Source organism: Pteronotus mesoamericanus, unplaced genomic scaffold (assembly GCF_021234165.1).
Source record: "Pteronotus mesoamericanus isolate MK-2021 breed Mesoamerican mustached bat unplaced genomic scaffold, CSHL_Meso_final contig_221, whole genome shotgun sequence".
Taxonomy (NCBI): Eukaryota; Metazoa; Chordata; class Mammalia; order Chiroptera; family Mormoopidae; genus Pteronotus; species Pteronotus mesoamericanus.
Genome location: NW_026555092.1, coordinates 5,735,344 through 5,756,901, shown reverse-complemented (window position 1 = coordinate 5,756,901; position 21,558 = coordinate 5,735,344). Strand labels below are relative to the sequence as shown.

Here is a 21,558-nt window from a genome sequence, read left to right as displayed (position 1 = left end):
GAGAGAGAAGGTGGTAATGGTCAGGTTCTGTAGCAAGTCACATGGAAAGGCATTTATTGGGCAGCCTCAGAGGCTCTGTGCTGGGTGGGCTTATCAACAGTGGGAAGGAACTGGGGGAGACTATTCCCCAGGCAAGATCCTAGGAGATTTTTTTTCTTTTTTCTTTTCTTTTTGATTTTAGTGCGAGGGGAAGGGAGGGGGAAAGAGAGGGCAAGAAACACCTATGTGAGAATCATTGATTGGTTGCCCTCTGTATGTACCACAGGGAACTGAACCTGCAACCCAGGTATGTGCCCTGACCAAGAATCAAACCAGCTACAGGACAAACCAGCTACATTGTCTCAGGACAATGCCCAACCAACTGAGCCACACCAGCCAGGGCTTTTTTTGCTTTTTATGTGGTAAACTATTTATAACATAAAATTTACCATTTTTAACTTCTTGATTTTAGAGAGCGAGGAAGAGAGGGCGAGGGAGGGGAGGAGGGAGAGGAAAACATCTGTTTGTTGTTCCTCTTATTTAAACATTCATTAGTTGATTTTTTTAATATCCTCACCCAAGGACATGCTTATTGATTTTAGAGAAGGGAAAGGAGGGAGAGAGAGGAAGAGAAACATTGATAGGTTGCCTGTCATGTATATGCGCTGACCAGGGATAGAACTTGCAACCTAGGCATGTGTCCTGACCAGGAGTTGAACCTGTGACCTTTCAGTTTACAGGATGACACTCCAACCAACTGAGCCACGACGTTCAGGGATCATTAGTTGATTCTTGTATGTGCCCTGACCGGGATCAAACCCACAACCTAGGTGTATCAGGACCACGTTCTAACCAACTAAGCGACCCAGCCAGGATACCATTTTAACATTGTTAATAAATCACCTTAACCATCCATTCCTCTGGTGCTAAACACAGTCACAATGTTTTGTAATCATCACCACTATCCATCTCCAGAACTTTTTCATCTTCCCAAACTGAAACTCTACCCATTAAATGCTAACTCCCCATTCCCTTTGCCAGTCCCTAGGAACCAACATTCTCCTTTCTGTCTCTATGAATTTGACTATTCTAAATATTTAATATATGTAGGACCATACAATATTTGTCCTTTTATGTCAGGCTTATTTCACTTAGCATAATGTCTCAAGGCTCATCTGTGTTGTAGCATGTATCAAAATTTCATTATTTTTTAGGGCTGAACAATATTTCATTGTACATATATGTCATTTTATTTCATTCATCTGTCAAGGAACCTGTGGTCATTTCTATCTTTTGCTTATTATGAACAATGCTACTGTGAATATTCTTTTTTTTTAAATTGTTGTTCGTGCCGTGAATATTCTTGTACAAATATGTTTTCAGTTCTTTCTTGTATATACCCAGAATTGAAATTGCTGGATCATATTGTAATTCTGTGTTTAAGTTTTTGAGGAACCACCAGCTGTTTTCCACAGCAGCTGTGCTGTTCTGCATTCCCACCAGCAATGCAAAAGGGTTCCAACTTCTCTACGTTCTCTCCAATTCTTGTCACTTTCTGGTTTTTTTTTTAAAGATTCTATTCACTTATTTATTTATTTTTAGAGAGGGGGAAGGGAGGGAGAGAGGGAGCAAAACATCAATGTGTGGTTGCCTCTCGCATGCCCCCTACTGGGAATCGAACCAGTGACTCTTGGGTTTGCAAGCTGGCACTCAATCCACTGAGTCACACCAGCCATGGCTCCCCACCCCCCAATAGTAGTCATCCTAATGGGTGTGAAGTTCCAGAAGATTTCGATGTGTAGATTAAACCTCAGAAAGAACCTCCTCCTTGGAGAGGAAGGGAACACTAGATGAGGGACTGTGGGCATACTTGGGCTCACCCACATCGCAGGCCTCTCAGAAACCAGAAGTCTAAAGCTCCTCAGCGGATGGGATCAGAAAGGATCAGCGTAGGAACTTGCTCCTAGTCTCTGATCCTGACTCCTTCCTGACCTCTCCTCACAGGTGCCTGGCTGCAGCAAACCATGTAATGAGCCATGCCCCGCCCTGGACACCCACGCCCATCATCTGGGCCCCCACGCTTGGGACCCTGGGAGCGGCCATCAGAGCTATGCCTGGAGACCTATGATGAACCATCTCAGCCCCCAACAAGCCGCCGCACCCGTAGGCCAGACCCCAAGGATCCTGGCCACCATGGGCCCGAAAGCCTTACCTTCATCTCCAGCTCTGCTGAGCCTGCCGCGGAGCCCCCAGCCTGCTGCCTGCTCTGGCGGCCCTGGGTGTGGGACTGGTGCCTGGCTGCCTTCTGCTTCCGCCGCTGCCGGGATTGCCTCCAGCGCTGCGGAGCCTGTGTCCGGGGCTGCAGCCCCTGCTTGTCTACCGGGGACTCCCCTGAGGGCACTGCTGAAGCCAACTGGGCCAAGGAGCACAATGGAGTGCCCCCCAGTCCTGACCGTCCACCTTCCGGCAGGCGGGATGGCCAGCGGCTCAAGTCAACCATGGGGAGCAGCTTCAGCTACCCTGATGTCAAGCTCAAAGGCATTCCTGTATATCCTTACCGCAGTACCACCGCTCCAGCCCCTGATGCGGACTCCTGCTGCAAGGAGCCGCTGGCTGAGCCCCCATTCATGCGGCACAGCCTGCCGAGCACCCTTGCCAGCAGCCCCCGTGGCTCCGAGGAATACTACTCCTTCCACGAGTCGGACCTGGACCTGCCTGAGGTGGGCAGTGGCTCCATGTCAAGCCGAGAGATCGATGTGCTTATCTTCAAAAAGCTGACGGAGTTGTTCAGTGTACACCAGATTGACGAGCTGGCCAAGTGCACGTCAGACACTGTGTTCCTGGAGAAGACCAGTAAGATCTCGGACCTTATCAGCAGCATCACGCAGGACTACCACCTGGATGAGCAGGATGCTGAGGGCCGCCTGGTACGCGGCATCATTCGCATCAGTACCCGGAAGAGCCGCACCCGACCACAGACCACAGAGGGGCGTTCAACCCGGGCTGCTGCCCCTGCTGCCACTGCCCCTGACAGTGGCCATGAGACCATGGTGGGCTCTGGGCTCAGCCAGGATGGTAGGTGGGGTCCCACGGGGCCGAGGAACAGAATAGAGGGGGCCCTGGCCAAGGGAGGGCAGCACTGGGGTCTTTGGCCACTTTGGGTCCACCCCTCAGCCAATCCCTGCTCTTCCTCCTCCTTTTCCTCCTTTTCCTCCACTGCTCTTTATCTCCTTACAGTCTCCTTCTATCTCTTGCTACCACCTGCTGGGAGTAGCTTCCAGGCCCGGCCTGGTTAACAGGACTCAGGAGTTTATATGTATTCGGACCTCTGACCTGTCCTGGCCTAATTAAAACACCTCCCCCCGCCAATTGTGCATATCCACAAGCACACGTGCGCACACACACATGCATACACTTGTTACCTGTCTTTGTTTTAAACACTGTTTCTCCAGCCCCGCCGTGAGCAGCCCCTCTCTCATTGGGCTGGGGGCAGAAGTGGGGAGTGGAGTTGAGAAGACGTGATGACAGCTGCCCCCTCATGTTCCCTTTCTAGAACTCACAGTGCAGATCTCCCAGGAGACGACTGCAGATGCCATCGCCAGGAAGCTGAGGCCTCTTGGAGCCCCAGGTTTGGTCCTGGCCTGATGAGGAGTGTGGAGAGGAAAGGGGACTGCCCTAGGGGCCCCCAACCAACTTCCTCCTGGGGTGGGTGCGGATGGGATCAGAAAGAGACGAGAAACCTGAGGAGCCACAGAAGCCATCCCAATCCTGCAAGCTAGCTTAAAGGGTTCAGTTGGGAGAGATCCAGGGGACTGCTCCTGAATCTGCAGGAGGGCGGTGCCCAAACAGGCAACCTGGACGTGCTGGTACTCCAGCCTCTAAGCCCAGGTCACTGGAGAGGAGAGTGGAGGGTGGCGTCTGGGACTGAAGGCACTCTGTACGGTTTCTACTGTTGTCTTGGCCTTCACAAGCCCCTGGGAGCGGGGTTGTTACCCTTTCACAGAGAGGAAGTCTGGGACTCAGAGATCAAGAAACTGGGTGGGTCGCCCAGCCAGGATCAGACAGGCCCCGCTCCCAGTTTCACTCTCCTCCCCAGTGGGCTTCTCCCTGCCCGTGGGACCTGCACGAGCTCCTTCCCCTCTCAGCCTATTTCCTCCTCTCTTCCCCATCAGGATACCCAGCCAGCCACGACTCGTCCTTCCAGGGCACCGACACAGACTCCTCAGGGGCGCCCCTGCTCCAGGTGTACTGCTAACCCCAGCTGGGCCCAGGGACCGCAGCCAACCCCTTCTGAGAGACGCACGGCCCGCAGGATGATGAGGGGGACCAGGACCCGCTTTGGGGGAGACGGTGCCCACTCCGGCTGCCTGATTCCTGGAACATGTGCACTTCACTGGGCCGTGGTGCCCGCATTCCCCTGGATCCCCAGCTGGCCTGACTTGTCCCTTTCTGTCCCTGGCCTTCAGGCAGCCTGGGCCATGGAAAGCAAAAACTTACTACCTTCCTTCTGGGATTGAATCCCAGCTCGCTCTCTAACCTGCCACCCAATCATGCACACCACCCTCTTTCCACAGAGGGTGGCAGAGGATCACAGCGAAAGCAGCCTATCTTGAATGGACTGGGTTGGGGCACAGGAGTGTCTTGGTCAAATTCTGTGGGCAGTGCCTACTCCATTACGTTGTTGAACAGTGATCGTGGTTTCGCTACACGTAAGGTGACCCTAGTTAAAAGTACAAAGGAAATAAAGATGTCTGCCTTGTTAGCCTGGCTGTGACACTGTCCTTTCTGTCCCATTTGCCAGGCTACTGCCCACAGTAGGAAGCAGGATAGAGTGTCCCGCCTGGCTTAGTGTCATAGGGTCATGGTCAGAAGGCTAAGGTGGGAGCGGTAACACTGACCTCTCAGAATCACTGAGCTCCAGGCAATAGCCCAGCAGTGTCTGTACCTGAACTCTCATATGTGGTTTCTGGCATTCGGTCCAAGGACCACCTGCCTCGACTACCCCTGCCATCCAGTCACTGCCTGCAGGCGGCTGCGGTTTCACCCAGCTCAGAACTGCTACTCCCTCCACCTCTCCCTGGCACTACCCAACACTGTGGTTCACTGTTACCTTCCTGACCTTCCCAACAATGGAGTGGAATCATTTTCAGAAGGGTCAAGGAATTTAGTGGGCCACACAGCTAGAAACTGTGGCTCTGGACCTAGAAGTTGGCCTCAGAGATTGTGCCCCCAAGCTGCCGAGCAGACCTGCTTGCAGAAGCAGGGTCCCGGATACCAGCTGGGTTCCGAAGGATCCTGCTTAGCTACTCACGTAGGAGGGTCTCTTTCAGGAGCGAGGCCAGAGGAGACCCACCAACCCACTTGACTGAACAAGCTGGAAGGGTCCAGGACCACCTTGGCTCCCACCTCACCTATAGCCCCCGAAATCCTTATCATCTTCACGAGCACCCTTCAGTGACTAGACAAACTCTTCTTCTCTATCCAATTTCCTGTTGAACACAGGATGGTCCCTTGGGGTTATGACCACAGGGCCCAGTAGTGAAAACGGGCCCTTTTCCTCAAGCTCTCTCATCCAGGTCAAGGCCTCCCCCAGGCTGAAAATGACCACAGGGCACTGGAGAGCAAGGATACCAAAGAACATAGTAGGAATGATGTAACAGCCCCTCCAACCCAGCCTTGGCCCTGGAGCCCGATTTTCCTAACCCAGCCTTGGGACCAGTACTGGCATTCCCGGGACACACACACACACACACACACACTCTCTCTCTCTCTCTCTCTCTCTCCCCCCCCGCCGCCCCAAGCTTGGGAAACAAAGCTAGGTACTGCACAGCCTCGAAGTCTCAAGCTACTCTGAATTGCTGAAATATGCTATGTTCCAGAAATTCAGTTCTGCCCTCATCCACAGGGCAGAATACCCTGGGCAAGCCAATCTAGATGCTCCTGCTACTGTAACCGTATCTTCTACGGCCCCTTGCCCTCAGGGACCTCCACTCTCTGGCCAAAATGAGGTGGGGGACTGGATTTGGGCAGAGGCGAGCACCTCTCTAGCCCTGGCACCACCTGAGCAGCTGACTCTTAGAAGCCCCGAAACCTCCTGAAACCTGCAGAGGTCCAGGTCAGAGACACAAAGAGGGCCCCACTGGACTTTACCCTATCCTCCGGGCCAGCTGCCTGCCACACCTAGAGCAGACCTGAGCCCGGGGCTGTTCCCCCCGCCTCTGCTGCTCTCAGCCCCTGTGAAACAAGTGTGTAGTTTCAGAAACACTTGACCCAGGGCTGGAGGACAGACCCACTGCAGTGGGAAGATGTCATAGATGAAAATGAAATCAAGTACAGCTGGTCTGAAACTCTGCTGAGGCACAAGCCCCTCTGAAAATCAGACATATGTTCTGGTCCCTGTAGCCAAAAAAACACCTTTGCTCAGAATCACACACAAACGGCAAGTCTTGCTTTAATCCTCCCTTTAAGTAATGAGAAACTGAATCCAGAAAGGGGCAAGAACTTGCCCTAGTTCACATGGCAGAATCAGCTGGACGCCAAGCCCCCAGCTCCTTGCAGCAAGCGTAAGAGGTCTGTCCTTCCAGGTAAAGGCCAAAGGGAAGAGAAAAGAAGTGGAACTGGGTAAATAGTTTTAATGTGTAACAGAACAGTAGGCCAATTGGGGAGGATAAGAACCCCCTCCAGGGCCTCAGCCCTTCTTCCATGATGCCCTGGGACCTGTGTGCCTGGGCCAGCGCCATGCCTGCCTCAGCTCTGAGGCTCTCAAGTCCCAGGGAAGGGTGGGAAAGACAGGTAGATGGCTGTAGCCTCAGCCCCAAGAGTTCAGGGAAGCAAACAGCTAGTTGAATTTGGCCTTGGAAAAATCCATCTCCGGGTGCTGATCCATGAACCTGGGAAGGGAAAATAGGAAGAAAGTGAAACAGGCTGTCCCTCTCCCCCAAAGTCAGGCCCTTTCTCCCCACCTCCCGTATGAGGTCTAATCTCTTTAGAATCCTGAGCAACTTAGAGCCAGACCAGGCATGGGGTCCCTGAGGCCCATTTGGGACCGTGAGGCTGGAAGGTAAGGTACTAATGTTGGCACTATTCTCCTGTAAATGGCAATGACGGCCTATTATCTTCCTCCCCATCCTCTGGTGGCCTTGCCCTCAAGATCACCTCAGCAAGTGATTAGGGTAGGCAAGCTGAGGCAATAAAGCCATAAACTTGGCTGGCTCATTCTGGAAGGGGCAGGACAGCTCCTGCGTCGTGCTCAACGACCCACTTGCTGTTATCACCCAAATCCAAGCCCCCCAATATGCACCACCCCCAACCCCAATCTCTGATATGCTCACTTCTTCAGAATTTCCTGTTTCTTCTGTTCGTCCGAGGTAGGCAGCCCCATGGACTTCTGTCTCTGGTCATACATCATCTTTTCCACCATGCTACGCGTCTCACTGTCCAGGTCTGACAGCTGGGGGCAGGAAGCAATGGGAACAGGTGAAGCTCTGGGGTTACCTAGGCCCGCCTCTCCCGGCTAAAGCTCCCCAACCAGCCAGGGCTCACCTTCGAGTTCTCAGGGTTGATCTTCTTAGTATTGATCTCAGGGTCACTGGACACCAAGCGGCTCCACCACTCCATCTTATTGATCTGTGAGGAAGGGGAGAAGAACCACCAGGGGGTAGGCAAGAGCTCACTCTGTGCCCCAGGAACTACCCACCAACCCTGCCAGAAACCAAACTCCCATCCACATCCTTCACCTGAGACCCAAGCAGGCCTATGCTGGGGCCATAAGTAAAAAGGAGCAGGACCTCTGCCCTCCACAGTGGCTGGGGGGACTGACCCCACCAGTTACAAATCAGCATAAAGGAAAGAACGAAGCGTGGATGGAGGGACCACCCAGGGCGAAGGGAAAGAAACCGGTGCGACTCCCAGCTAGGACAAACACTGCACCAGATTTAAAGAGCAGGGAAGGACATCCCAACTGAGAGAAAACGCAAGTGCCAAGAGCACAGTGGGGTGACAGAGAGGCAGCCACGGCGGGTCAGGTCGGCCGGGACGGGCCTCAGTGCTATGGGCAGCTCTCCTTACACCTGCGGCACTTGACAGGGACTGCCTGTATTTACTGGTGTCTGTGTCCCATGTTTTTGAGGGACAGTGAGAATGTACACTTCCTGAGGGCAGTTTTCTGTTTTGTTCGCTGTTCTCTCTCCAACATATAGAATAGTCCCTGACACATAGTAGGTGTTCAAGTATTTGTTAAATACATGAACCTAATGGAAAGGCGAGGATTTGGTAACAAAGACTGTTTTGATCCTAACTCTACCCTTTCCTAGATGTAAAGACATCAAACAAATCTATGAACTACATTTTTCCTGACTCTGAAATGGGTGAGACCTACTTGAAGTCTTGTGTGATTAATATGTCCCCCAGGTCCCCAGCATGGTCCCTGAGTCAATGAGCAGAAACCCTCTCCTCCTCCTCCTCCATCAAGAATGAAGATGCGGGCCAGGAGGCTGGGCCCCTCGCACCTTCTCCAGATGCACTGTCACCACCTTGCCGTCCTCAATGAGCCAGGAGCTCTCCTCCACCTTCACCTCATTGTAGAGCTCGCCATCAATGATCGCAGGCTGTCCCTTGAGCCCCACCCGGAGGTGCTTCCGCTGGATGTCCACCACCACATCCTTCCCTTTCAGCCGGAAGTTCACACGGAAGGGCACTGCCAGCTGCATGACACAGAGGCGGTCAGGAGGGGCCCCAGGCTGGCTCCCGCACTCTACCCTGGCCCTGCTACTCACGTCCAGCTCTGACAGGGTCTGGGTCCAGCGATAGTTGGACAGGTCTGCCCCATTGCCAAGGTTGGGCTTCAGTTTTCCTTTGTCCTTCTCATCCTCTTCCTCGTCCTCAGCCTCCTGTTCGCAGTCAGAGTGCTCAGCTACTTAGCTGACAGACACAGACTGAAACCCTCTGGGCCAGGCCCAGGACTGGCACTGAGCATACAGCCACACAATGAAACAGACCTTTCCCTGTATACTCTATGGCCCACTGGGAGCCAGAGGTAAAACGTGGTTCTGGTCTCTGAAAGGAGCTCAGACTGTTATAACCATGTGATAAAGGACACAGCTGAGCGGCAGTGACAATCAGAATGGACCCATAGGATCCAACTGGGGTGTCAAGCCAAGGGATTTGGGAAGAAAGCCCAGCACAGAAAATTTGAAGGTCACAAAATGGCCATGAGCAGGTTTGTTCTGAAATAAAACTAGGCTGCCAAATGATCAACACCCTTCTTCTTTGTAGGGTTAAGACCCCTGTCTCAGAACAGAGCCTCCAGAAAGCCAATTAACACCTCAGCAATTGTTTGCAAATCTGGACTCGGTCAGTGGGAGGAGGCTCAAGGGGCTCACTCCCCAGATGTATTAGTGTCCCACCACAAAGTGCGAGGCTGGGCCCGCAGACCCCAGCCCACCTGAATGGTACCTGCGCAGGCACTGCCCTCTCTGGTTTTGGGGCTTTCTTGCCAAGGCTTAAGGCCAGTGGATTTGGGCCTTAAGCCCAAACACAGATCCTTTAATCCAATGCCTCTGAAACAGTGAGATCCTGAAGTATGGGGAGGACCCCAAAGCTGAGGGCAAGGAGGGAAGAGTACTCTGGAGACAGGGCAAGGCTCGAGTCCCCAGAAGTTCCCAAGCATCCCCAGTCCATCTCACCTGCTTCCCTGGTGAGTCAAGGCTGCCATTCTTGAGCTGGGCCTCATGATTCTCTGCATCCTTTTTCTGTGGCAGAGGGCAAAGCAGTTGGCAGGAGGGTCCTCTCTTCCAGTGCCAACTCAGGAGGCAAATGAGGGAAGCCCACTCTTACCTGGTCAATCTCTAGCTGCAGCCTCTCTGCCTCCTCATCTGTCAGCTCCTTGATCTGGGGCCCAGAGCTCTCTGACTTGGCCTCCCTGGCCAGCCTAGCCGCCCGCTCCGCCTTCTCCCGCCGCTCGTTCTCCTGCCGAGTTCTCTTCTCCTGCCGGGCCTTCTGTGCCAGCTGGTTGTGGTGGTTAAAGGTTTGTGTGATGAGCTGGGGAAGGAAGTTTAAGCAATGAGCCGTCACGACAGGGGACAGTCCCCATCTGCTGGGTGCCTGCACAAGGCATTGCACTCAGAACCTCAGTTTCCTCATCTACAAAATGGGAATAACACACCTATCTGACAGAGTTGTAATGAGAATACATGCAAATACCTGGCTCAATAGACAGTGGCTACATTAAAAGAAAAACAGTCTAGTGACTAAGAGTATGGACAATGCAGTTGGACAACATGGGTTCTAATCTAGGTTTTGTCACACACTACCTATCGTTTTTTTTTGCAAAGTACCTAACTTGTAAGAGCTCCAAAGTCCTCATTGGTAATGATGAATCCCCACCTCATAAGGGTTGTTGTGCAGACCAAATGTAAAGTGCTCTGGTGCTCTCCAAGTCCTTCACTAGAGAGTGAAGCTACTAGAACTCCACACACAGCTCCTCTAAGAAGCCTTTCCTGAGCTCAGGCCTACGCTCATTTACTCTGTACTGTGGCCTTGGACAAGTGAACAAAACAATGTTTTCTATGCCTGTTTCCTCATCTGTCATGAGGATCAAACATGACAGACACTCGTCTAGAGCCTGCCACAGTCCTTGCCACGTCACAGCTCACCTGGCTGAGGCTAAGCCGATGCCAGCTTTGAGGGCTGGGGAGAAGTATCTTCTCTACAACACAAATACAACGGGAACAATGGTTCCACCTCACTCCTAAGTAGCTCTCAAGTACGGTTCCCGCAACCTGCAGCCTCAGCATCATCCAGAATTTGTTAGAAATGCTAAATCTCAGGCCCGACCCCAACCTACTGAATCAGAAATTCCGGGGATGTGGCCCAGCAATCTGTATTTTTAACAAGCCCCCCTGGCTAGCTCTCACGCACACTGGGGAACCGCGTGTAGATTTGAGTCCCCGGCCTACTCCTTCTAGCTGTGTCACCCAGGGGTCACCTCTCTCTGTGCTTCTATTTTATTCTAAAAGTAGTCATGCGTAAGCTGTTCTTTGTCTAGAATGTCTTTGTGCCTCCTCTCAGGTCACCTGGCAAACGCCTACTCGTCCTCCAGAACCAACTCAAGTGTTCGAGTTTCACCTCTTCATCTTCAGAAGGCCTATAAACATACCAGACTTAGGAAACCCAACCTATACTGACACACTCATCTGGAGGTTTCGCTGGGTACCCATGAGATCGGTGATCAATAAACCATCTTTCAAGGGTCTCTGCGCCCAGTATGTAGAGAGGAAGGGGTCCGTCAAAGCTGAGAGGCCCACAAAGCAGTCAGGGTCACCAAAGTTACTTATGGGCTCCCAATGGACGTTTCAACCAAATGCCCTGTGACTTCTGAATCATTAGATGCCAGGTCCTCCTGGCACCCCCATATCCTCAACCTCATGCCGTACTGTAGAAGTTCTGTACTCTACAAAGTTGAAAGGGCACCAAAACTCTTCCCAAAACCAACCGGGTTAACAAAATGGGGTACGAGAGAGAGAGAGAAATGAGCCACCTGAAGGTCATTCTGCTGTTAACAGAATCAGTCATGAGACAATTACGCCAGCAGAGACTGTTCCACCACAGGGCTTTGGTCCCAAGTCCCTAATCGGAGAGACCTTGAACTCAAGCCATCTGCTAACCAGCGGCCAAGGGTAGGCGGGAGCAGGGTCCTCCCCTCTCCCGGCTCCAGTGAATCATGTTACATCTGTCCTGTTCCTTCCTAGCTCCTGGAGGTTAGGTAAGGGCAGAGCTGAACCACAGGACAGAGTCAAGGCCAGTCACGGCGACCTCTAACCCCACCCCCCCATGTCCTCCCACCAGCTTTACCCAGGCCCAGCCCCAAGCAAAGACCCCTGGGGGTTTGTAGCCTACTCAGAGGTGCCAACCGGCAGGCTGTCAGTCAAGCTTCTGCCACTGGGCACATCTTTGGGCACCACAGCCCAGCAAAGTAGGGAAGGCATGAGGAAGGCTGAGCTAACTCTAGAAGATAAGCCCTAGACTGCTCAGTGGGAATGCCTGAACACAGGCTTTTCCTGACTTAGGCTGGGTGACAGGGATGTAAAGAGTGGTCACCGCCAGTCTAACAAGGGAAGACACACATATTTAAACCTAATCCAAAGACATGAGATCCTGAACTTGTATTGGGGCAGGGGAGGGGGGTACGGGAAAAGAGGGAGAATCCCCAACACATCTGAAATGACACACTCCTATTTTCTAACTTCATATAAATGTAACCTTACATGTGCCCCTTTGTGTGTCTGTCTTCCTTTAAAAGGCTGAATAACATTCCATAATATGTATATACGATGTTTTGTTTATCCGTGTGTCAATGGACGTTTGGGTTCCTTCCAGCTGGTGGCTATTATAAATAGTTCTATGAACATGGGTGCACAAAACTCTCTTTAACCTTCAATTCTTTTGGATATATACCTAGAGGTAAGATTGCTGGATCATATAGTAGTTCTACTTCAATTTTTTGCAGAACTGCCATACTGTTTTCCATAGTGCCTGCATCACTTTATATTCCCACCTACAGAGCATAGGGTTCCATTTCTCCACATGCTCACCACACTTTTTATTTTGTGTTTTTTTTGATAGAAGCCATCCTAATGGATGAGAAGTGGTATTTTGTGGTTCTGATTTGTATTTCTCTTATAATTAGGGATGTCAAGCATTTTTTTAATTTTTTTAAAGATTTTATTTATTTATTTTTAGAGAGAGGGGAATGAAGGGAGAAAGAGGAGAGAAACACTGATGTGCAAGAGAAACATCGTTCGGTTGCCTCTTGCATGCCCCCAACTGGGGACCTGGCACTGGCTAGGAACTGAACCAGCCAACTTACGTTCACAAGCCAGCACTCAATCCACTGAGCCACAAGAATTCACTTCTACTAACAATGTCCAAAGAGTAGCCTTTTTCCACATTCTCATAAGCAATTTTTAAAAATTTTTGTTGATAAAAAGAAAAGGGCATCTCACTGTTTAACTTGCATTTCCTTGACTACTTGTGAATTTGAGCATCTGTTCATATGCTCTTTAGATTTGCTCTTCTTGCAACTGCCCATTTTTTTGTTTTTCCTTTTATTGTCAATTTACAAGAGTTCCTGCATATCACATCAGCTATTAAATTTTACCTGCCCTCTGCATTGCATTTTCCCAAATTTACTGTGTTTCAGTTGACTTTCTATGTCAGTATCTCTCTTACCACACAAAAGTTTTCAATGTTTGAAGAGGCAAACAGCTACCTTTTCTTTCATAGCTTCCAGGTTTCTACTTGCAAGGCCTCCCCACACAAGATTATAGTTTCCTAGCTTTCCTTACAAGACTCCGCTTGATCTGCAATTTATTATTACATAAGAGTTAAACAGATGGTACAATTTTGGTTTTTTACAAATAGCCACTTGTAGCAGCATGACTTATTTAATCATCCTTTGCTTACTGAACTGACATTACCACATTAGACAAGTATTAAATCCTCATACATGCTAGACTTTTTCTCGGTTCTCTTTTCTGCATCTCTGGTCCATTTCCCTTACTATGTCCATACTGTATTGATTTGATCATTATGGCTTTACTCAAATCCACAATCTCTTATCCAGAATTCCTAGTCCCCAAAGTGATAAAAACTGAAAGTGTTTTTGTACTTTTTTGTAAGTTTGTGGCATAAAAGTATTTACAGTCTTCATATCTCCCACTTGGTATGAACACTGATACCTAGTTCTCCAGCACCGCAGAAATTTTTACATAGCTGATTACAAGATGCTGCTCCTGACCCCTGGATTGGGACATTGTATGAAAATTACAATATATGCACTGTATCGCCTCCTAAAGTCCAAAGAATTCTAAATCCCAAAACATATATGGCCCCAAGAGGCTAAAAAAAAAGGGGACTGTGCACTTGTATTCTCATATGTCAGCCACTTTATGACCTTTTTATCCTCACAACAGCCCTGTGAAGATTATCCCTGCTTACAGTAAGAAAAATGAGGCTCAGAGAAAACGATTCAGCAAACACCACAAAGCTGTCAAGCGGGGAGTGGAGAGACCAGGATTCAAACTCATGTCTGCTTACTCCAGAGCCTTTGTTCTTTAACCGCTGCAACTGGAACTGATGTACCGGGTGGACCTGCACATAGCAGGTGCTCAACAAAAAGGAATTACTTAGTTACAACTAGAGACCAGGTAGGAAAGCTAGGCAGGTTTCTGCCTTAGAGTCTGACCAATCTCTGGGGCAGAAGCTGACCCTACGGAAACAAAGAGCCAAAGAACATAACAAAGTCTAAAAGGGGACATGCAGACAGCCAATACATGGGTAGCTATCATTACCCCTGATACTTCTGAGCTTGTCAATATTATTCATCCTTCTCCCTTCTCCCAGCTACCTCTTACTCACCCTTCATGCCACACGCATCATTTCCTCATGAGGTTTTTCCTAACCCCCAACCTAGGTTAACACCAATTTTATGCTCCCAGGGCTTCTGCCTTATCACCCACTTCTTCATTTTCCTTTCTTTTCTTTTTTTTGGGGGGGTAGGGCGGGGGGTGGGAGTACTATACTGTGAGATCATAAAAAACAAAGACCACATCTGTATTCACCTCTGTAATACTGAAGGGATTGGCATAGTATCTAACACAGGCAAAATGTTAAGTGTTCAGTAAATATTCACTGAACATTTTTAATACATAAATATTAATTGAACAAATGAATTAATGAATGCTGATATTATAAGGTAATTTGGCCCACAGGAAAAATGGGAGATGCTAGTGCTAATATAAAATAATATTTAATCCTGGCTGGTGTGGTTCAGTAGATTGAGCGCCGGCCTGCAAACCAAAGGGTCGCAGTTTTGATTCCCAGTCAGGGCACGTGCCTGGGTTGCGGCCAAGTCCCCGGTAGGGGGGTACGTGAGAGGCAACCACACACTGATGTTTCTGTCCCTCTATTTCTCCCTACCTTCCCTCTCTCTAAAAAATAAATATATAAATCTTTAAAAAAAGTAATTACTGTTCTCTGGAGCACATCTGTACCTTTCCTTCCTCCTTCCCCCAGTCTCGTTCTCTGTACCTTTCTTTTCCTAAGCTCCAAGGGGCCTTCTTTTGCCTCTGTAACTTGTTTCATACCGCTGTGACTTTCTAAATAAATTTTTGCTTGTTAAAAAAAAAAAAATGTAATTATAACCTAAGGTAGCTGGAGCAAGTTCAAGGTCTTAGACTTGTACCACAAAATGCAATTACCATTTGGGTCACAACCACTAGGAAGGCTGGGATAGGTTGGTTTTGAGGTTTCCAGTATTTTCTGTCTTCTAAGCTCATTTTGTTTTTTAATTAAAAACATTTTTTTTTTGCCCTGGCTGGTGTGGCTCAGTGGGTTGCGCAGCATCCTTCAAAGAGAAAGGTTGTCAGTTCAATTCCCAATCAGGGCACATGCCTGGGTTGCAGGCCAGGTCCCCACTTTGGAGTGTGCAAAAGACAACCAATCGATGTAACTCTAGAACACTGATACTGCTTTCTCTTTCTCCCATCCCTCCCCTTTCTCTGTAAGTAAATAAACCCCCCCAAAATCAGAATTTTTTTTTTTAATTTTAGAGAGTGAACAAGGGAGAAAAACATTGACTTGTTGTTCCACTTATTTTATACATTCACTGGTTGATTCTTGCATGTGCCCTCACTGGGTATTGAACCTGCAACCCTGACGTATCAGGATGATGCTCTTACCAACTGAGCTACCCAGCCAGGGCTAAGCTCAGTTTCTAACATTTGCCTGCTCTCACTTCCCAGCCAGGTAATTATATAAAACCTCCATAGTGGAAAAGGAACCAGGAAGCATGGTATCAGGGGCAGAAGACAGTTTTACAACTGACTTTGGTTCCAACTCTGGCTTTCCCACAACTCAGCTCAAGACACTGGATAAAGTGCCAAACACCCCAGAGCCAACTTCCTCATTTGTAAAGTGGGTACAGTAACACCTACCCCTTAGGACTGCAGAAGTTTCATGGGAAATAGGGCACATTAAGCACCTGGCAGAGAGAGGGGCTTCCATAAATGACAGCTTGCTTCCGTCCCCCAACTCTTCGCCCTCGGCCTTTCACTTCTGCTGAAGGTTACTATTACACCGAAGAAAGGCTAGGTGAGCTTTTCTTCTAAAAAAACAAAGCTACCAAAGGGATAGCAGTTCCCAGTACTCACCTTCTCTGCCATCCCCTCTTCTCCTCCAACGAAAAAGTCTGTTTTGCGTCGAAGGAAGCTGAAAAAAGTGTTCACAAGCTGAAAGACAGAAGAAGACTGAAGCTATAGAGATGGCCCACTGGGAGCTCCTCAACTACACAAAAGTCAACTTCCTTCATCTACGAGGGAACTTAGGGCATAACTGTTTTACCCTTGAGCCTCTCTACTAAGGAGACATCCTCCCCAACAGGCCCAACCTTAGTCACTTCTGCCAGAAAGCCTAACTTAACCTTACCTGTATCTCCTGAAAGGCAGATTCTCATTTCTTGTGTGTATGTGTAAGAATGTTTCACATTCCCTGGGGCCCTAGAAGCAGCCTAAGAATATGGAGGACTCCTCCTGCATCCAGGGCTTAAAAAGCCTGGGCCCCCGCCCTGGCTGGTATGGCTCAGTTGGTTGGAGCACTGACCCGTAACCAAAGGCTGCGAGTTCAATTGCCAATCAGGGCACATACCTAGGCTGCGGGTTCGGTCCCAGGTCCAGGTGCATACATACAATCCCTGGTCTAGGCGTGTATGGGAGGCAACCGATCAATGCTTCCCTCTTACATCGATGTTTCTCTCCCCTTCCCCTCTCTCTAAAAGCAATGAAAAAATGTCCTCAGGTGAAAATAAGGAAAGAAAAGAGCCTGGGCCCTGGGAGGAGACTCAACTTTGCGTAGTGAACACGCAATACAATATACAGATGATGTTATTATAGAACTGTATGCTTGAAACCAATATAATTTTATAAACCAGTGTCACCGCAATAATTTCAATAAAAATATAAAATCAAACAAAAAATAAAAGAAGGGAAAAAAACCACTAAACACAAGAGGACAGGCAATAAACAGGAATCAGACAAGCAAGGTAATTTCAGACGGGTATAAGTTTTAAGCAAGAAATAAACAGGTCTTGTTAGAGCAGCAGTCCCCAAGATGTGATCTGGAGATCTGAGAACCCAGAGAGACATTGATTTGTCTTTTTCATCTCATTCCCTCACAAGTGTATATACAGTAGTTTTCCAGAGGCTACATGACATGTGGTATTACAACAAATTGAATGCAGAAGCAGGTATCAGAATCAAGCAGAATCTGCCTTGGACTAAGTCAAATATTAAAGAGATTTACCTCAAAAGTAAAATAATGCTTCTCACTAAATTTATTTTGTTTTGGAAATAGTTATTTCTCATAAAGAATGTTATTTTACATTAGCATACAATGAGTTTGTTGTTGTTATTGTTGTTTTTCAATGAATTAATAAACGAGTCTTTAAAAAACAAACAAACAATGGCCCAGCCCTGTCCGGGTAGCTGTTGGTTACAGCATCATTCTGCTATGCCAAGCTTGTGAGTTCGATCTAGGGTCAGGGCACATACAAGCAGCAACCAATGAATACATAAATAATGGAACAACAAAATCGATGTTTCTCTCCCCCTTCTCTAAAATCAATAAATTAAAGAAGGAAAAAAAAAACCTGGGCCCAGCTTTACTCTCCAGATAGTAAAAAGCCCAACTAGAGTGGCAATGGCTGAGTTACTAGGGCAGAGCCAGAAGGAGAGGAGCAAATGAAGCCACTTCAAAGAAGGTAAGACCAACTAACTCTGCCTGGGGCACCAGTGCAGCCAAGTCATTAAGAGCATCAGACTGATACATGTATTACGTCTGTGACCATGGGGAAGTTTCTTAACTCTGTAAGACAGAAACCGCAGCAGGACCTATTTCTAGGTAATTTCCAAGGATCAAATGAGATGTCGGAGGTAAGGGCCTTAGCAGTGTGTGGCTTAGAGTAAGAGCTCTCCTGCCAAAGAGTAAATTCTTCACAAATGGGCACCACAAACCATGGCTTATTCTGTCTACATTCCCAATGCCTGGCACCAGATCTGGCTCAGAGTACACGCTCAGTAAAATGTTTGCTGAATGAAAAATCTAGCGGTGACCTAGGGCAAGCACATATAAACGCTTTTATTTGCCCAAATGAATGGTTCCAAATCTGATGCTACAACTTATTTTAATGGTTTCAATTCCTGTTTCTGGGCACTTTAAATTCATTAAAAAATGAACTCATTCCCAAATTCAGCTTTGTGCTAACAATTTCGGGGGAGAATCTTTTCATCCTTGCAAATTATTAACTCTCTTCCTACCTCAAAGGGCTTAGGAGTCCCCGGTCACCACAGGCACCTGGGTGAAAGTATGGGAATGGAAAGCTCAGTGAAAACTTGTCCCAATGGACCCTGGCCAAGTAGCTCAGTTGGTTAAGAGCATCATCCTTATACACCAAGGCTGCAGGCTGGAAGCCCGGTCAGGGTACATACAAGAATCAACCAGTAATCCCTGGCTGGGGTGGCTCAGGGGATTGAGCACTGGCCTACAGACCAAAAGGTTTGATTCCCAGCCAGGGCACATGCCTGGGTTGCAGGCCAGGTCCCCAGCTGGGGACATGAGAGAGGTAACAGATCCATGTTTCTCTCTAACATCATGTTTCTCTCTCCCTCTTTCTCCATCCTTTCCCCTCTCCCTAAAAATAAATAAAATCTTTAATAAAAGAAATCAACCAATGAACACATAAATGAGTGGAACAACAAATCGATGTTTCTTTCTGAAAATTAGGAAATTTTAAAAAATTAAAAAATAAAAATCCCGTCCTAGGGAGACAAGAGAATCAGCAATGAACTGCGGGAAAGCAAACCGGCCCAAGGAGTTTGGTCCCATCTAGGTCAGGAACCTGTTGGATGATCCTGAGCAAGTTCCCTTGGTCTCTTTACAAAATGAGTGTTCTGGACTGATGTTAATAGGCTTTTCTACCTCTAAGTTTCTGTGTTTCTGGTCCAAACAAGCCTACGCCAGAATCAATACTAGTTGGTCCATGTGGTTCACACATTATGTTGTGTGTGGTCACTACACATGAATTATACTTTTGAAAAACTCTTTGTAAGCTCCATCAGGGCAAGGACGGGTTTATGCTCCCGTCTGAATCCCCAGGACCCAGTCCAGTGAGTGCCTGACGAGCACCAATCACTCAACAAGTGATTTGAATGAGTGAATTAATTCACTCATTCAAATCACTTGCTGAATGAACAAACCTGACTTCTGGTTAGTCCTCACTGTCCTTTACTCCAAGACACTACTCTCCTACAAAAATTCAGAAAATAGGGATTCACAACTATTTCAAAGACAAAGAAACTGAGGCTTGGAAACATGGAAATGTCCCAAGTGTGGGCTGGTGGCAATCAACTGTGAACCCAGGCCTCCAATTATTCCCCATTCAAGGCCTTAAAAAACCACGTGCTAACATTACCCTGCCCCACACATCACTTGACTCGCTCGAAGTCGGCAGCTGCCAACCCCAATGTCTGGGGTGGTTCGTCCTAGGAGATGCTCTTCGCAGATGGCCATCAAATAAGAAATGGAGCCAGAAGAATGTGTGAGATTAAGCGGGGACGGGTGATCCCACGGCTCTTGGGGTTTTCCTGCGGCAGATTCAGGGACGCCGGAGTTGCTAAAATAGAAACTACTGAGCAGAGCCCAGATCTGAGACTGATACGAAGGGGGCAAGACCTGAGGCAGGGAGGCCAGACCGGAAGCGTGGAGCGCGGTGAGAATATGGGGGGAATCCCTGAAGCCTGGAAGGCCCAAGGGTAGATCGCGGCCTTTGAAAACAGAGGAGAGAGGGAGGCTGGCTAGGGCCTAGCGGGTGGGCGGGCTCCGCTAAACCTGGCCTGTCCGACGCCGCGGGGGCCGTTACCTCCTGCACGCCGCCCTCGTGCTGCTGCGCCATGGCCAGCAACATGCCGTCGAACCGCTCCTCCTCCTGCTCTCCACCCATCGCACCGTCCGCTAGCCACGCTCCGAGCTCAGAACTCCGCACGCCCGTCCCCTGTTCTCCCCGCTCCTTCGGGTCGCGTCCGGCCCCGCAACTCCAGTCCTCCGCCTTCCGCAGCGGAGCCGGAAACACGCACTTGTCTCGCCGCTCCGGCCCGCCTTCTCGCCCTCTCTTCCCGCCTTTTTCTCTACTGAAAACCATTGAGCGCGCGGCAAACAGCCCGCTTCATCAACCATTGGCTAACTTGCTGAGCCAATCAACGAGAGCGCCCAGGAAGCGGTGGGTGGAACCGAAGGCCCCAAGTTTGGAGTGAGTTGCTATGGTCACCAGACGCTTTGGAGCCTTCCAGAGATCCTGGGGTTAAAATGGGAGGGGGGAGGGGGGGGGAGGTGGGATTTGGAAGTTCAAAAGGAACAAACATTACTCAACCGCCTTGAGAGTGATTTCCCAGCTTGTAGAACGGTGGATCTGAAAGTGTCTGAAAGTGTCCTCAGCCATCTCTTCCAGTCCTTCCACGCGTAAGAAGACCGAGAAAGAAGGGACGTGCCCAAAGGACCACCTACCTCCGTCATCATTACCAACTCTACCAGGCTTCGTGGGCATACGTAATATTCAGTTGCACTGGTCCTCGGCGTAAAAGGGCTCTGTGCTTGGTTTAATGCTCTTCTGATGGAGACCTGAAATTCTTAGTAATTTTGAAAAAGGAACCTACAATGAACAAAGAAAATTTTCATTTTGCGCTAGGGCCTGCAAATTATGTGATAGGACTGTATTCACCTTCAGTCCTGTTAATATGGGGGATAAGTCCCAGGCAGCCAAGCACCTCTCCACTTTGCAGTGAGTTTCATCATGTTCGTCTCTCAGGGACTCTACCCTTGTTATTATTCCTTTTGAATTTTCCTGTTTCACAAATTTCTTCTGGATCATTCCCTTCAACTTATAAACATGCTTTAATGTCACTCACCTTTTTACTGTTATGCCACCCACTTTCTTCTACTGCCCCAATTTTCAGTCCTTTTTTTGTTTTAAGATGTTATTTATTTATTTTCAGAGAGAGAAGAAAGGAGGAAGAAAGAGAGGAAGAGAAACATCGATGTGTGACAGAAACATCGATTAGTTGCCTCTTGTTTGCCCCAAAATGGGGACCAGCCCTCAACCCAGGCATGTACCCTGACAGGGAATTGAACTGGCGACACTGGCGCTCAGTTTACTGAGCCACACTAGCCAGGGCCCAACTTTCAGATCTAATTCACAGCAAAACTTGAAAAGGTTGTTATATTTGTTTCTCTACTTCCTTACCTCCCATCTTTCCTCAGTTCAATTCGTCTTTTCTTAAAAGCCTCTGACCACAAATCACTGTTACCTTCCTCAGCTTCTCAGCTGCATTTCCCACAGCGTACCCCTCCTTCCTTATGGAAACGTTTGTCCGTAGGCTTCTGTTATGGACAGAATCGTGTTCCCCCAAATTCATATATTGAAGCCCAATGTGACTGTTTTTGGAGATAGGGCCCTGCAAAAAGGCAGTTAAGGTT

General features: G+C 48.8%; 2 protein-coding genes across 2 annotated transcripts; one reads left to right on the top strand and one right to left on the bottom strand.

Annotated features, from left to right (window-relative positions):
- Positions 1-1,996: 1,996 nt before the first annotated feature.
- On the top strand, positions 1,997-4,706 carry KDF1 (keratinocyte differentiation factor 1). Its single transcript, XM_054571497.1, has 3 exons — positions 1,997-3,054; positions 3,533-3,607; positions 4,152-4,706. Exons 1-3 carry the CDS (start codon positions 2,016-2,018, stop codon positions 4,232-4,234), a joined length of 1,197 nt encoding a protein of 398 aa, XP_054427472.1. The 5' UTR covers positions 1,997-2,015; the 3' UTR covers positions 4,235-4,706.
- Positions 4,707-6,448: 1,742 nt separating this feature from the next.
- NUDC (nuclear distribution C, dynein complex regulator) lies at positions 6,449-20,163 on the bottom strand. The gene is made up of 9 exons (XM_054571805.1): positions 19,949-20,163; positions 16,188-16,265; positions 9,814-10,017; positions 9,663-9,728; positions 8,754-8,867; positions 8,487-8,681; positions 7,522-7,605; positions 7,311-7,429; positions 6,449-6,869 (listed from the first exon to the last, which is right to left on the bottom strand). The coding sequence occupies exons 1-9, from the start codon at positions 20,027-20,029 to the stop codon at positions 6,818-6,820; spliced, it is 993 nt and encodes a 330-aa protein (XP_054427780.1). The 5' UTR covers positions 20,030-20,163; the 3' UTR covers positions 6,449-6,817.
- Positions 20,164-21,558: the final 1,395 nt, after the last annotated feature.

Coding starts and splice junctions, on each gene's coding strand:
- KDF1 (XM_054571497.1), top strand. CDS start 2,016: ATGCCCCGCCCTGGACACCCACGCCCATCATCTGGGCCCCCACGCTTG. Junction 3,055..3,532: donor CTCTGGGCTCAGCCAGGATG/GTAGGTGGGGTC, acceptor TTCCCTTTCTAG/AACTCACAGTGCAGATCTCC. Junction 3,608..4,151: donor GAGGCCTCTTGGAGCCCCAG/GTTTGGTCCTGG, acceptor CTTCCCCATCAG/GATACCCAGCCAGCCACGAC.
- NUDC (XM_054571805.1), bottom strand. CDS start 20,029: ATGGGTGGAGAGCAGGAGGAGGAGCGGTTCGACGGCATGTTGCTGGCC. Junction 9,729..9,813: donor TGCAGCTAGAGATTGACCAG/GTAAGAGTGGGC, acceptor CCTCTGCCACAG/AAAAAGGATGCAGAGAATCA. Junction 7,606..8,486: donor TGACAGTGCATCTGGAGAAG/GTGCGAGGGGCC, acceptor CCTTCCTCACAG/ATCAATAAGATGGAGTGGTG.